A 15,631-nucleotide genomic window follows, 5' to 3' on the forward strand; every position below is an offset into this window, starting at 1 on the left:
GGTAAGAGGAGAGAGAATAAATTTTACAGCCAGTAACAAGATTGAGTTATTGTACCAATTTTGATGATGGAATGACGCATTTGCCCCTGGTATTGGACACAAGGGTCCATACCTGGTAGAGGCCCATCATGCCTCAGCTTTGATTGAGGTTCTCAAAGAAAAGTATGAGTAAAACCCTTTTGTGAGACTGGTGAGAGGAAATCTATAGAGAGGTGAAAATAAAATAAGAGAGAGAAAGTAAAGTGAAGAAATTTGGACCAAAGGTCAAAGTAAAGTGCTCATGAGGTGAGAGAGAAAATTTTGAGAGCCAATTTGGGAAGAACACTATTTATAAGGAAATGATAGTTAAAATTTAGGGGGTAATATGAGCAGTGCATTATTGATAAGGAGTCATTTATATGTTGATGCTTTTATAGGTTTATTATTATATTATTTTTATTAGGGATATATTTAGGGATTCAGTCATTCTCAAACAAAAAATACACCCTTCTTTCTCATGTGTTAAAAAAAACGATCTTCTCCTCAGGGATGGCAATCGTAAACGGATATCCGCCAACCCGATCCACCCGATTTAATTTAATGGACGAAAATCCGCATTAAATGGATGAAGGGCGGATGACGGATGAAGCGGGTGACGGATCGGGTCGGATTCGGGTGGGGCTCCGCATCATCCATCACCCGATCCGTCATCCGTTTATTACCCGATCCGTCATCCACCCGAAATTATATATATATATATATATATATATATATATATATATATATATATATATGTATATAAATAAATATATAAATAAAATTTTTTAAAAAATAATTCTGTACGAAATTATAATTTTTTTTTTTTTTTGAAAAACTGTACGAAATTATATATATATATATATATATATATAAATATATATATATATAAATATATAAATAAAAATTTAATAAATAAATATATAAACCCCCCCTAAATTCAGAAACCCTAATCCCTAATTTTGAACACCACCCAGCCAGGCAGGCACCCACTCACCCAGCCACCCTCATTCTCTCTCAGACTCTCACACTGATTCTTTCTCACTCAGTCCCTCACCACCGGCCCACCGCTCTGCGACAATCCGGCGGGTTCTCTCACCGGCGATTCGGCGACAGCCCGACCATCCTCACGCACCTCCCTTTCTCTCACTCGCACTGATTCTTTCTCACTCACTCACAGTTTCGCGGTTTTCGCCACACTCAGTCCCTCACCACCGCTCTGCGACAATCCGGCGACAGCCCGACCATCCTCACGCACCTCCCTCTCTCTCACTCAGACAATCAATTTCGCACTGATTCTTTCTCACTCAGACACTCGCGACGATCCGGCGGGTTCTCTCACCGGCGACAGCCGACCATCCTCACGCACCTCCCTCTATTTTATTCTCGTTCAAGCCCTTCAAGGTATTTTTCTTTTTAGTTTGTTCTAATTTATTCTACTAGTGTAAAGCCTAATCAAGTAATCATCTAATAATTTCTAGTTGTTGAAGTAATTGACTTGATTTGTAGATCTGAATTAGTGAATTGTTGTGACGATGTGAACCCATCTGATTTGTTGAAATTTCTGATTTGTGTTTTATATGTAAATCTGAATTTTGAGTATATATATTTATTGATTGAAATATGTTCTGCTTTCTTGTGAATATATTATAGAAAAAATTACTTTATGCTTCATAACACTAGTGCTAAATTATATTGCTGTCTTGCTATAAATTTTAAAATTCATTACATTCATTCAATTGGACTTAGGAAATAAATCAAGTAATCTGGTGGAATGACCTACTAATATTCATATGTATTATGTTGTGGTTTGTAATGGGTTTTAATTTAATGGAAAGTGTATTTATATTGATGTAATGCTGTGTTTTATTTGCTGTTTATGCATTATTTCTGATTTGTGTTTTATATATTAGAAATTATAATTATCATCCGTTTATCATCCGATCCACCCGTTTCACCCGCGGATGACGGATGGATCGGATGCGGGTGACGGGTGGATCTCGTGGAGCGGATGGTGGATGCGGGTGGATGCGGGTGAAGCTCCATCCGATCCGAATCCGATCCGTTGCCATTCCTAGTCATTCTCAAACAAAAAATACACCCTTCTTTCTCCTGTGTTAAAAAAAACGATCTTCTCCTCCTCTTCACCAAGCCACCACAATTTACTCTTCAATCTTTATAAAGTAATAAAAATTTATCATGTTCTTGTAATTACATGTAATCGGAACTCTCGAAATTGGCAAAAACAAGCGGCTGAAAAAATTGAAAGTTCGATTAATAGTACTTATTTATTTATTTTGGGGTTTTTGCAAGCTTAAATTCCATGGAACGCAGTCGTCAGCATTTGAAGCGCAAATTTTGGGACACTCCAAAGCCGTTGTTCAATCCATGGAGGAGAGTACTGCGCCCCTGCCGCCCACAATATGGTTTATCTCCGTCCTTCACTTTTTTTTTTTTTTATTTTTAGTTTTCGATTCAGTTTGGTTTTGTTATGATTTTTGAAATTATACTTGTATATATTTATTACTTTCATGAATAATTTGCTGGTTATTTTTGGCTTTACCTTTTGTGAATTTTTATGATCATAATAATTTTAGTAGTAGTAGACTAGACTAGTAGTAGGAAGAATGCATCTTATTGTTTCTTTGCAAAACTTGACCCATGGTCAGTGCTAGTATGGGAATCGGTACGGGTTCACTTCACTACCTAATACTACATCCGTTAATTAGTATGGGGTATTATTTGTGCGATTTAACAAATTTAAAAGTTACACATATTAATTTGTGATTGTGGTAATCTGTGGGGGTGGCGGTATAATCACAGCCACATCACGACATCAAGGTTTTTTTCCATTAGCAATACCTGTGAAAGTGGTTCCATAATTATTAGGAAAATTTGAAATTTGCTACCAGCATTGTTACATTTGCTACCTATTTAATATTTTATTTTACATTACTACCACCCACATTCCCTAACTATAAATTTCACTGCCTTTTGCCTTATGTCGTTATGTTTCCGTTAGTGGGGCCCAACCACCGTCCAGCCACCTTCTTGCCACCGTTATCATCCAAACATCATTTTCTCTCTCCTCTTCACCAAATTGCAGCATTATTGTACCTTTTACTATGTAATTCTTCCTCTGTTTCTCTTGCAATCTTCAAAGATTTCCCCACTTTCTCAAGTTTTAACAGTTTTATGGTATTCAGATTATTGTATTGTTTTAATATAATATTTTGTGATAATTTGCAGGCATACACTTTGAAAAGGCAAATCACTTCGGGAAATTTGATGAATTTGTTGAGCACAACATGTACTTGGATTGTAAAACAAAACGTGCTGCTTTGGTGGCATCTCCATTTGTTGTTTGCCTCACATCTTACACCGGTATTACATATTCTACAATCATTGAAATCTTCATCTGTCCCATTTGATATTTCGAAAGTTTTACTTTTTGAATGTAACATTGTTAACTTTTTCCTAATTATATGTTTGCAAATCATGATTTTGTAAACAATTCTTTCAATGTTGAGAACCTTTTTAATTTATTAAAATATATGTATATTATGAGTTGGTGTTGCTCATGCTTTGTTCCATAATAATGCGGAAAGAACCAATTTTAAAGTTTTTAAAATACTTAATGTTCAAACTTTGGATATTAGTGTATTCTTCTACTTTTTATAACAAACCTGCTTGATTAAACTTATGTTGCTTCCAGGTGCCCAACGGCTATTTATATGTTCGGGGACTGTAGTGCACTCCTATGGTGTAGATGGTGAATATTTTAGTACAGTTTTGACTTCTGCTACCCTTATTAGATGTCCTAAAAAAGAAGATGCTATAGCTGATGATATAAAGGTTTGATACTCCCTCCAATAAAACATGACACTTGCATCATCTATTTCCCTCAAAGTAAAAATTTCAAAAGTTATTTGCCAAAATGTCATTTATTACGTACACTTTTTCCACCACGGCTTCAATCTATAACTCAATTGTGTCATTCTAATCGCTATATGGAATAAGAACAAGCATGCTTGGTTTCCCTCACATATATGATAGAATCTATCTCTTTCCTAATTTGTACGTGAAGGTAAAAGCACTATATGGTTTAAGCTTGTTTGATATGACTGTGTACAAATTAGGTTTAAAGTTTTAATGATGCTTCCATCTGCTAGTTTTCTTTTGAGATTTGCTTATGCTGTTAAAGTTTATACACCAATTTCAAAGTAATATTTTGATCAATTTTGTTTTTGGTTAAATTGTTTCATGTACGATCAACATGTTAGTGTGTAGTGTACCCATCATGGAATTCAGAAATTTGACAGTTTTTTTTTCCTTAAAAATGTAAATATAGGTCAAATAAGTACTACCTCTGATTTTTATTAGTTGCAACTTTGGGGTATTATTTGTAAGATAAAATATTCCAAAGTTGCAACTAATAAAAATCGGAGGTAGTATATAATTTTTAAATATAAATCAGTAGATACCACCATGTTACTTGAGTGAACTAAATAACAAGAGTGCATTTTCTTCACTTTAAAAAATCAGTTTCAAGTCGTGTAAGTTCGTATAAGTTCAAAATCTTCAAATAAGTTTTAGTCCAGTCCAATAAATTCCAGTTTTAAGCCTCTTTGACTGCAAGGCTCCATTTGGTTTTGGCGAAAAATAGTTTCAAACTTTCAATGATAAATGCTTTTTCTTGGAAAACGTTTTCTCAAGGAAATACATTCCATACTAATTTTCCTTTTTTTTTCGTACAAGAAATGGAATATGGGAATGAAAGGGTGAGGATGGATGGGAGGAAAGAAAAATGTCAGTAAGAAGAAAGTTGGAAATTGGCTTCTCTTCCTTTAGAAGGAACATGTTCTCCATGCTTGAAAATGTTATTTCCACCATTGGAAAAGCTTCACCCCTTTGTAAACCAAACAAAGGTAAAGATGTGAACTGAAAAATATATTACACCCACCCAAACACTCCTCAATAGTAATAATGAGTTAAGTGGGAAGTTATAAAACATATAGCCCAGTAAACAGCTTTACATTATTTCCAAAGCTTTTTCCCTCTTTCCACCCCTTATGCCTTTCCTTAAATCTGGTATTTAGCTGGCAACTGAATGACTTTGGTTGATTTGTTGTATGACCTGTTGAACCGGGTTGCTAGTTTCAGCAAAGTGGAGCTTGTTTACCTCTGTGATCTGGTACACACAAACCTAGTTCGTGTAACCTTATAATATGTAAGGTAGTAATTATTTTTTTCAACATGTTTATGGCTATGTTATCTTTTTGTTTAACTGTGGGAATATTGAGTAATAATTGTTTATGTTATCATTTGAGTTATTTTGCTTTTATTCTTATTTTTATTCAGATTCATAGCCTTTGAACTGATATACTGGACTATTATCATTACAGGTGGATGTCCGTTTGTTTGATCATAGTCTCTGTGAGGGTGAAATACTAGGTTATGACTTCCATTATAATGTTGCAGCCATACGAATCAAGTCTGATGTTAGATTGCAAACAGCTGTTATTGGAAATCTTGATGATTATACTGAGTGTCTTGTTCGCTCTGGTCATTCACCGCCATTTCAGCTTGTCTCTCATCGTGATACTACAACAAGCTCAGAACTCATTAAGCTCTGTCCGGGGATGGCAGTAATTGCGTTGGGTCGATATAATGATGACCCATACCACATTATGGCAGCACCTGGCAAGCTTATGTAAATTACTCTTTCTCTGTCTCATACTCCATTCATTTTCCTTAGTTCCTCATATTTTAGTGATATAACCAAGGAAGAGTGAAAATGGGGACCCATGCATGTGGGTACTTTTACTTTAAAGAGGAGAGTGATAGAATAAGGGACATACAATTGGTACCTGAAATTGGGGTAGTAGATGTTAAAAAACGAATAAAAGGTTGCCATAATAGGAGTAAAGTAAAAAAGTGAGTAAAACTTAAGAAAACAGATGAAAGTAGAAAGTGAGTAGCACTTAGGAAAATGGAGGTAGTAATTTAGTAACCTTTAGGCCTTCTTAAATATTGACTATTCCTTTCCCAGGGAGTGAATTTTTGTTATATAGGATGCATTTTTTCCCATTTTAACCATATTTTTTTTATTCTACCAATTATGTACTTTTTAACATACCCGTGATCATGTGTAACAGTGTAACGCGTGATCTTTTGGCTTTGTGCATGAATAACTATCATCTTATTTAGTTTATGTAGCCTTTTTTTAATTAATTATGCCCATCCTGTTTGGTCCAGTTTGAAGGATTGTGGATTAGATTGTGGAGAGCTTGTTATGGCGAATAGTGAAATCACCAAGGTAACAGCATTCTTATCCTTCAACCTATGTATTGCTGCTTATGTATATATCAACATTAAGTTACATGTTATTGTTGATTATCTTATGTGCCTTTTATTGTAGTTTTTCTTCATATTGTTAAAAATACTATTGCAAATTTTCTAGCCACAATTTGATGATTACACGGAATAATCACTTTTTGTTCATGTAGCTGACCCCACTTATGGGATTAAGGCTTTGATTGATTGATTGATTGATTAATAGTCACTATTTTCTAAAAAAAAATTGAGCTAGGAAACCGTGCAAGGACACCAAACATCCCCTGACATTGGCATTAGCTTTGATCAAGGAAAATAAAAACTAAATCATCAGTATAAATTTTTAATTTCAAAGGAATGCAAAGAGAAACACTTATTAGTAGCATTAACCTAATCCAGCCAACGAAAATATACATTGCATAAGTTTGAGATTTTTATGAGATTTTTTTACTGGCTACTTTAGCAAGAATATCTAGGGTACCAGTGTAAGTGTAGACCAAAGGGGTATTCTGAAATCTGAACAAAATGAATGTGCAAGAGCAAGGCTTATATTTATAGAACTCTGTCAATTTTTTTTATATATATGTTGACACATTACTTTTTCCAGAATGGTATTGGAGGACCACTGATTAATTACAGTGGATGCGTCATTGGACTAAATTTTTATCGGGCAGCGTATACTCCTTTTTTACCTATCAATATAGCCTTAAAATGCTTGGAGCACTTGCTGAAATATAGGTATGGCTCAAATCTGGTTGTTGCAAACTTGTCTTGTTGATAAATTAACTGTTGTATACTTCCTCCATTCATAAATTATTGCACTACTTTTAAATGGCACAATTTTTTAAGAAGAGGTGAAGTGTGGGAGGTTTATAATTTTCCAATTAATTGCACATGATAACCCACTCCACTTTACTCTTCCCACACAAGATACCCAACTGTATCAATGTTGTTCCATTTTCTAGATTTCCTCACTTCTCAAACTCCCTCCCGTACCATGTAACCAGTGGACAACCACAACCACTCTCTCTTCTCGCAAACTCCATTTCCAACCACAATTGATTCTCTATTATTCCTTCCTCAATATCTAGGAAGCCAAGTTTCCCAGGATCAACGGTAGTGACTTAGCTCCATCTTCAGAGCTACTAGGGGAGAATTCAGGGTATGGGACTAGTGGTGTTGGACCTAGGGGTGTTCAAAATGGACCTAGGTCGGAAACCGGACTGGAAAATAAACTAAACCGGAACCAAATATGAAGAAGATATGTCTATTACATAATTCATAGTTTCCATATTTTAAATCCATAGTATTGTTATTTAACTGGGAGTTTGCATGAAACCCTTTATAAAGATATCTCTATTACAGAATTTGAATTGCTTACAACTGCAATTTCAATAAGTCAGGGCTATGTTTTGATCTGTGCAAGGTAAAACAGATTCAATTGGCTATGGACTACAAATTCCATATTTTGATGTATTGTCAAGTGATGATATTATACTATCTGTGGTGCTAGTTTAATTGATTTTGGTGAGTGGCTTATTGATGCTGCCTTTGATAGGATGCTTTGTCCATGTTTTATTTGCTATATATTCAAGCAAGTGAATTAAAATAGAATTCACAATGCTTTTGGCTTTTGAGATAAGTGATTCAGAGAGATTGGTAGTTTAAAAAGTTTAGGTGTTATTGGTTGGTCTCTGCTTCAATTCACTGGAAAGAATTCTCTTAATTCTGATGAGTTATGAATTTTGTTGTTTGTTTGAATGAATAACTTTATGTCTTGTGCTTGTGGGTGGGTGAAGAGGTCATCCGTTTTTTTTTAAAGGAATCTTGTCTCATGCTGGTCTTTCAGCTGTAATGTTGTTATTGTAGTAGCTTGTGCTCTTTAAATCAGTCTTTCAGTGGTTGCTGCTATTTGAATAACTTTTTATTATTTTAATTTCTAATTAAGTTATTATTTTGTAAATTTGGATTTTGGCTGTGCCAGGGAAGTCCCTCAACCATGGCTTGGACTTGAAATATCTGATCTTGACACAACAGAGTTGGGTGACTTAGAAAAGTTAATCCAGAGTTCCCCTAATACCTTAAGTGGTGTTTTTGTTCGAAAGGTTTGTGTGCCTTTGTACCTTTCTTCATTTATCTTCAAGATTATGATTAAGTTAAATTGTTGGATAAACAGTTTAAATGGATGCACCATGAAGATGAAATTATCTACCTTTGTGATGTAAGGTGCTTTTGCCGTTTTATGAGGCTATTTGCTACTAAGAGGAGTCCATGTTTTTAACTCATTTAATATCTTTAGATGCAACATTCAATTATTAATTCACCAAAATAAAGCTTAGAACATTACGGCTTCACAAGCTTAGGGAGACCTTTGATGGTTTTGCTGTCATTAATGGCTTAATAAGAGATACATATGCTCATAGATGAGACATTCGGATTGTAGTTGAAAAAGGGAGGACATGGATCTGAAGAAAGAGGGAGTTGAGGACTCATTACTATCGGAGGATTGATGTTTAACTTAGTTTACTTTTGTCCGCACTTTATACTTTTATGTGCTAGACTTGTATAGTTTGTTCTCAAGTGGTAGTAGACGCCCTTACTACTTTTGAAAGTTCATTGAATTTCTGATTTTAAAAAAACACACACACACACAAACTTGAAGAAAAAATTATGAATTCCGACATTTGGTTATTTGCAAAGAACGGAAAGGCCAATTTTTTGTTAGGTACAAGTAAAGAAAAGAAAAGAGAGGGTGAGAAAGCTGGCAGTTTTAACATCTATTTCCTCCCAAATAAGGATATTGAAGACTTATGAGCTTGTTTTTTCATCACGTCCTTTCCCTTAGTAACAAATAATCTGTTAAACAAGGTTTTTTTTTTTTTTTTTTTTTTTTTTTGGCTTTAATGTAAGCATGTGATTGCTCCAAATTTGTTAAAAACAAACCAAGCCAACACCTCCTCCCCTCACCACCTCCGGCTGCGCCACCCTTCCCACCCTTACCCCTACATCGCAAAACAGCTCGGAACTACCCCTCCCCATCTTCCACCTACTGAAATTGCCTCTCCTTCTAACCCAACACGGAATTCGACCCGACTCCCACCCCCACCCTTGGAAAACCTCCCCTCCTCTTCCCCCACCTTGAAAACCAATATTCTCCCCTTTCTCAGCCCTAAAACGCCTCTTTCAAAAGGTTTTGGGGCTGAAGAAGGGGAGAGAATGGGGTTTTTGGGCTAGGGAAGGGATGGAGTTGGGTTTTAGGGCTAGGGAAGGGAGGTCATGGGGTTTCTGGTGTTGGTCTAGGAGAGGAGGGGCGGTATCGGGGTGGTTGGATGAGCAGGGGCGGTGGTTTCGAGGGGATAGGGAGGTGCCGGAAGTGGTGGGGGCTGGGGAGAAGGGGCTGCCACCTGCCAACGGTGTCAGGGGCCGGGGTTTTTATTTTATTTTATTATTTATTTGATTTTTTTTTTTGACGAATCGGATGATGACACGTGTCTAATAACTTGTTATAACAAGTTAGGTGACCGGTTGGGACCAATAAAAGCGAATACCCCATAAAGTTGGGATTATTCAATAATAATCCAAAGTTAGGATTATGAAAATTGTAAAGCGAATGACCCAAAGCTGGGATTATTTAAACCAATTTTTCTCCTTTTGGAAATAAAATTTATTGATTATTTTTATATTCATATACTGAGATATGGTAAATCGCCACCCACTAGAGGGCATTGTATTAAAACTAAGATAAACGAAAAACCCCTGTCCGCACTAGAAACCAATAGATTTGCTTGAATTTGTGTTCCCTGGGAAAAGCCTCTTTTTTACCTTAGCCTAGATAGTCTGTGGTAGCACATGAAATAGTTCTCCCAGAACTGATGGGGACATTCATCCTGTAGACACTCGGTGAACTCAATATGCTCTTGTAACTTTGTAAGAAACTTATCTGTAATCCTTAGTGTCATTACGGAGTATTTTATTTTGATAGGAACCAATGTTGTAAAGAGGGGTGATGTGACTTTAATATAAAATGTCTTACTTTACGTTAGATTAATACTTCTTCACTGCTGAAAACTGAGGGTAAATGCATGAAAGTTCTGATAGCTGACTTAGTTAAAATGCAATCAGTTAAAACATCAAAGTTACTGATTTGAAAGAAATTTCCTCACTTAAGGGTGGTTTTATCTTCAAAAAAAAGGGTGGTTTTTATCTCTTTTTTTTTTTAATTTTAATTTTTTTATTTCTCATTTGGATTTTGGAGTTGTTTTTTCTAAAATTAAAATGGTCCACTCAAATTTGGTTTTCTGTTATTAGTCCTTGCCTTTGGGACAATGATTCAGGTTTGCTGGTCTGCTGCACTCATTGGGTTGGGTATTAATATTTACGTAATAAAAAATTTTAAGATTAGTTTGACAACATTTTTTTGTGAATTTAGACATTAAGGTGGGTATCTGACAAATTATATCTAGTAGTCATTTCTAGGGGTGATATCAAGCTGAGTGTACCTTAAGCTTTGCCTGGCATGGTTTAATTCCCAACAATTCAGACTTTTGCTTGAGCTTGAGGATTTGGGCCTTAATTTCTAGTCTTGCAACTTGACTTTGCTTTTAATTTGGGGTCTGTGTGTGTATGGTCAACTTTTTACAAACTAAAGGCAAAAGATTGTAAAATGATATTTAAAATTCTGTATTGTTCACAAAATCTCAGGCTTTTCGAGTCCAGCCTATATCTCTTCAGCTTATCTTGGCAAGGTCATGAGCCAAACTTGGGTTCAAGTTAGATCTCAGTCTTCTCACTCTACCCAAGCTTTGACCTTGTCATGAAGATCATGGGCAAGGGGGGCTTATAATCACCTTATGTCATTACTTTCTGGTTCTTTCTTTCCAAAACAAGTATCTTCTAACGTTAATATTATGCATAGATGTTAGTTATTGCACCGTGTGAACGGACATATTGGACTGGAATAGTGAGGTTGATTTAATGCAAAAGGATGGTGATTATGATTGATAAACAGGAAGTTTTAGCAAGAAACAAATATTTAGGAGCATTTAAGAGGCTTGGTCTCTCCCAGAATACAAATTTAAAACTAAGTGAGAACTCTCATTGACATTTAATATAATAATCTCTCCCTCATCCCCTCTTATATTGCAAACTAATTGCCTGCTTTCTCTCCAAGCTGTTCTTGACAAATTTACTATGCAGTTATGCACTACCTATACCGTGCCTCCCCTTAGGTCGGTTCATTAGACATTGATATATAAAAGGGACATCCAATATTGCAGCGGTATATTAGATGCACATGAAGTAGCGCTTGATCACTTTTAAGTGATTATGGAATAAGAAAAGTCAAGTGGAAGCTTTTTTTGCGAAGGAAATGTTACTTTTGTGGGTACTTCGCAGATTTTCTTAGGTTTAAATGAATTATGTTGCTTGTCTTGTCCTTTGTTCTTCAGATTTTTTCTAAAAATCAAATTTTTGTAGACAATGTCACTATTGAAGTATGCATATGTTGTTTTATTAGGTAGAATCAAGATCTCCTGCTTCAGATGCCGGGATTTCCCCTGATGATATCATAATTCAGATTGATGGAATACATGTTGAAAGTTCCCTGAAGGTATCTCTTTTAGTGTTTTGGTACTAGGATTTAAGATACTGTTGCTGCTACTGCAAATTATTCTTTTTCGTATACACTTCTAGTTAATGGTGAGAGTAGGAGATCACAAATCAGGGGAGGGAGAAAGAGATGAATAAAAGGAAGAGAGCAACTGAAGGAAAAAACGAGGGGAAAGGGTAGGAAATGGGTTCATTTAATGTCATTTGACATGCCCATGGGGTGGTCAATGCCAGACTTTCGTTTCAACAATAATCTGGCCAAAGGTAGTATCTTACAAGTTACAACATAAAGTGTTTAAAAGGTACAGTAGTTAATTACAACATGTTTTAAAGTTCCTCCGTATGGTTCTATTTGCAACGTTTAGAAAATTGCACTATTAAATTTTTTTTATTTTGTTATCTATCTTTAATTAGAGATATCAAGAGTTGAAATTATGCATTGACAAGCTTAAAAGTCAAAATGTTGCAACTAAAAGAGAACGGGGGAGTATAAAATATATTCTCACAAAATCTCAATTTTATAAGGTGGTTTTGACTAAATTTCTTTAATATTAAGTATGAAATGACTTTATCTCCTTGAATGCTGTATTTTAACTTACATGTATTTTTTTACTTGCTAAAATCTGCATGACAAAAACTAGCCATATACTCGTATGTGTCTATGCAATACTGCAATCAGTAGTGCAAGACGTATTACTATCAAGGGAAATTGAGGAAAACTAAAAAAAAAAAAAAAATTGAAGAAGGTAACGGAAATATGCAAGCAATAATTTGAAAAAAAAAAACCTCGTGGGCTCAATCTTGGAATAACGAATATGATGCAATATTAACTCATACCTACTTGATGTAGTGCTTTAATATAGTTAAGGACATTGCTCATTTCATTGTGTATTTTCAATTTTTTTTGTTGCACAGTTTACTAGTGTACTATTGGACAAGGCTAAGGAGCCCTTCGAATTGGTTGTTAAGAGAGCCGGTAGCAGTACACCTTTGACACTGCCTGTACTTCCTTTGAGTTCCAGAAAATTGAATCGGTAATCATTTTCAGATTTCTGTGGTCTTGCTTACAATGTGAAAAGAAATATTGTTTAGCACTTCCATGATTGTATTTTACAAATGTATTTAATAGTTGATTATTGGAAAGTATATTTCCATGTAAGAGTGTTGAAAATAATCATGGGAGTGCTCAATCATATCCTCAAAGATAGGTGACCTTTAGTAAGTTTGTTCTTTGCTGCATGCTGAGATCGATGCTTCTGCTATAATTATGTTATGACCTTTTGCGTGCCTGTCATGCTACATTTGATCGCAGCAAACCTACTAATATGTGTACCGTTGTTTTCTGTTTAGATGGCCATTACCAGAGGAATTTAATTTACGCAAGCCTTGCTTAACGATGAGAAGTGTACCTTAATGAGCTTCTTCACAGGCTGCAGATTTTCTCATTGGCCGTGTGTACTTTAAAGTACCTCCTATTACTTCCTCGGTGCACTTATTGTTCTCCATTGCTGTACTTTAAAGTTTGATGTAAATATCTCTAATTATACATTGTTAAAAAATATATATGAAGTTAATATTTTGAAATTACACATTGAAATGAGGCTAACGAGATAATCATGATTATTTTTTCTTATATATTAATGAGATTTTATGGTAAAAATTGAAGTTTGGCTTTTGAAAGTGAAATGGTGAAACTATTAGTAAACAGAGGAAGGTAGGATTATTAAATGTCAATTAGTATTTGTCACTTGTTCTTGATGTGTATTAAAAAGCCTTTTATGGGTGGTTAGGTAGTAGTTTTGCGTAAATTTTCCTTTTTTGGAATACTAGATGAAAGTAGGGGTGTTCAAAAATACCCTACCCGAATGACCCGACCCGCTGACCCGGTGTAAAATAGTCGGGAATTTTTTTTTAAAAAATGTAAGTTTCGGGACGGGTACCCGACTCGGGAAATCTGTGTTGCTGTCGGGTCGGGTCATGGGCCGATCTGTGTGGCTCGCGGGTACCCGAAATACCCGTTAAGTCTTTTTTTTTCATGAATCTTCAGTAGCTGTTTTATTTGTTAGGGTTTACAATTTATTGTCTTTTCAATTTTTACCTTCTCTATCCAGTTGTTTTCCTCACTCTCTTTCTATGGTTTTCTTCTAATCTCCATCTTACATCTTTCTTTCTCCAGCAAACTTCTTCTCCTCTCATAATCTATCAAAAAAAAATTCTAAATCAACAACAAAATCAAATCAAATCAAAATTTTATATACCAACAAAACAACTCTGTGTTGTTCGCTGTCACAGAAGCACGGCGAAGAAGATGGTGGCTGACGATTGTGGTGCGACGGTGGAGAAGAAAGCTTGAGGATGGCCGACGATTCAGGTTCTTGAAGATGGGTCTGAGAGCTTTCATATAATTTACCCATGATTTGGAATTATAGTTTCTGATTTTGGCCATTAAAGTTTAGAACTTGAATAAACAAAATTAGGATATGGAAATTTATGCGTTGTATGTGAAGATATGATAGATCGTTAAGCAACCAGAAAGAACTTTGCTCATAGATCTATCTCATGATAATTGTGGTACTTGATTGTAAATTTTGGATTTTAGCATAGTTTGGTACTTGATATTTGTGGGTTAAAGTAGAAGATTGTAAATTGTTAATTCATCTTATTTTTCTGTTGTAAATTAGTTTGTTTTGATTGATTAAATTTTTATAAAAAATGTTGAGTGAATAAATTCGGGTACCCTCGACCCAACCCGAGAAAATCGGGTACCCGTAACGCGGGTACTCGGGTTTCTCGGGTCGGGATATGGGCCGAGTTTTGAACCAGAAGATTCGGGTACCCACTTTTTCGGGTACCCGAAAACCCGACCCGAATTTGAACACCCCTAGATGAAAGCCCGTGCAATCGCAAGGTATTTTCATCTTAGTTTTTAATTATTTGATTTATATAATTTAATAATTTCAGGCAAAATTACAAAAGTTTAATTTTAATATATTTTTACTGTAAATCATAATAAACTTATCAAATATAAATAAATTGTAAATATATAGTTTATCCGTTATATAACATCTTAAATGTGAAAAGATAAATTTTTAATATTATAGGGTATACGCTTATAGGTGATTTCAATGACCTATATTTACTAAATGAAATGATAAATAAGGTGGAAAAGCCCCTACTTTTGATGCTTTAGATTACAAAGATTTGCTCAATTTACTGATATCCCTACAACTGGTAATTCTTTCTCTTGGAAACGCTCGTTTAGTTCTCACATTGTATATGAAAAGTTAGATCGTTCTTTCGTTAGCTCTCAATTGTATGCTTTATATCCTTCTGCTTGATGCGTATTTTTGACGGTTTTAATTTGATGGAAGGATTTGAGTGATTTTAATGGTGGAAATTAGAAGGATATATAGTCTTAGAAGGCAACGACTTCTAAGTTTGATCTTCAACTAGTTTGAACCTTAACAAAGTTCTCTTCAAGCAAAAGCTCAATAAACTCAACTTTATATTATAAAACATCCTATTAAAATAATTTACATAAGACTAATATATAGGAAAGATAAATCTATCCTACTTCCTCCGCAAGCAAATTAAATAAAATTCCGAACAATTAATATTAGTCTTCTAACCAATTAACACAACTTTGGAAGCCCAATGCCCCATAACTATAACA

General features: G+C 35.0%; 1 protein-coding gene across 2 annotated transcripts; it reads left to right on the forward strand.

The window, feature by feature from the left end:
* The first annotated feature begins 985 nt into the window (after positions 1–985).
* Positions 986–13,593, forward strand: LOC145620403 (putative protease Do-like 14). 2 transcript variants are annotated; one of them, XM_081675078.1, is made up of 11 exons: positions 986–1,419; positions 2,329–2,441; positions 3,265–3,399; positions 3,731–3,870; positions 5,421–5,728; positions 6,274–6,334; positions 6,959–7,089; positions 8,336–8,456; positions 11,867–11,959; positions 12,874–12,992; positions 13,309–13,593. In XM_081675078.1, the coding sequence occupies exons 2-11, from the start codon at positions 2,339–2,341 to the stop codon at positions 13,370–13,372; spliced, it is 1,275 nt and encodes a 424-aa protein (XP_081531204.1). In that variant the 5' UTR covers positions 986–1,419; positions 2,329–2,338; the 3' UTR covers positions 13,373–13,593. The 2 variants fall into 2 exon arrangements, with proteins under 2 accessions (XP_081531204.1, XP_081531205.1); XM_081675079.1 differs by lacking the exon at positions 986–1,419 and having other exon boundaries at positions 2,310–2,441.
* The last annotated feature ends 2,038 nt before the right edge of the window (positions 13,594–15,631 follow it).

Source organism: Chenopodium album, chromosome 27 (genome assembly GCF_948465745.1).
Source record: "Chenopodium album chromosome 27, dcCheAlbu1.1, whole genome shotgun sequence".
Classification (NCBI taxonomy): domain Eukaryota; kingdom Viridiplantae; phylum Streptophyta; class Magnoliopsida; order Caryophyllales; family Amaranthaceae; genus Chenopodium; species Chenopodium album.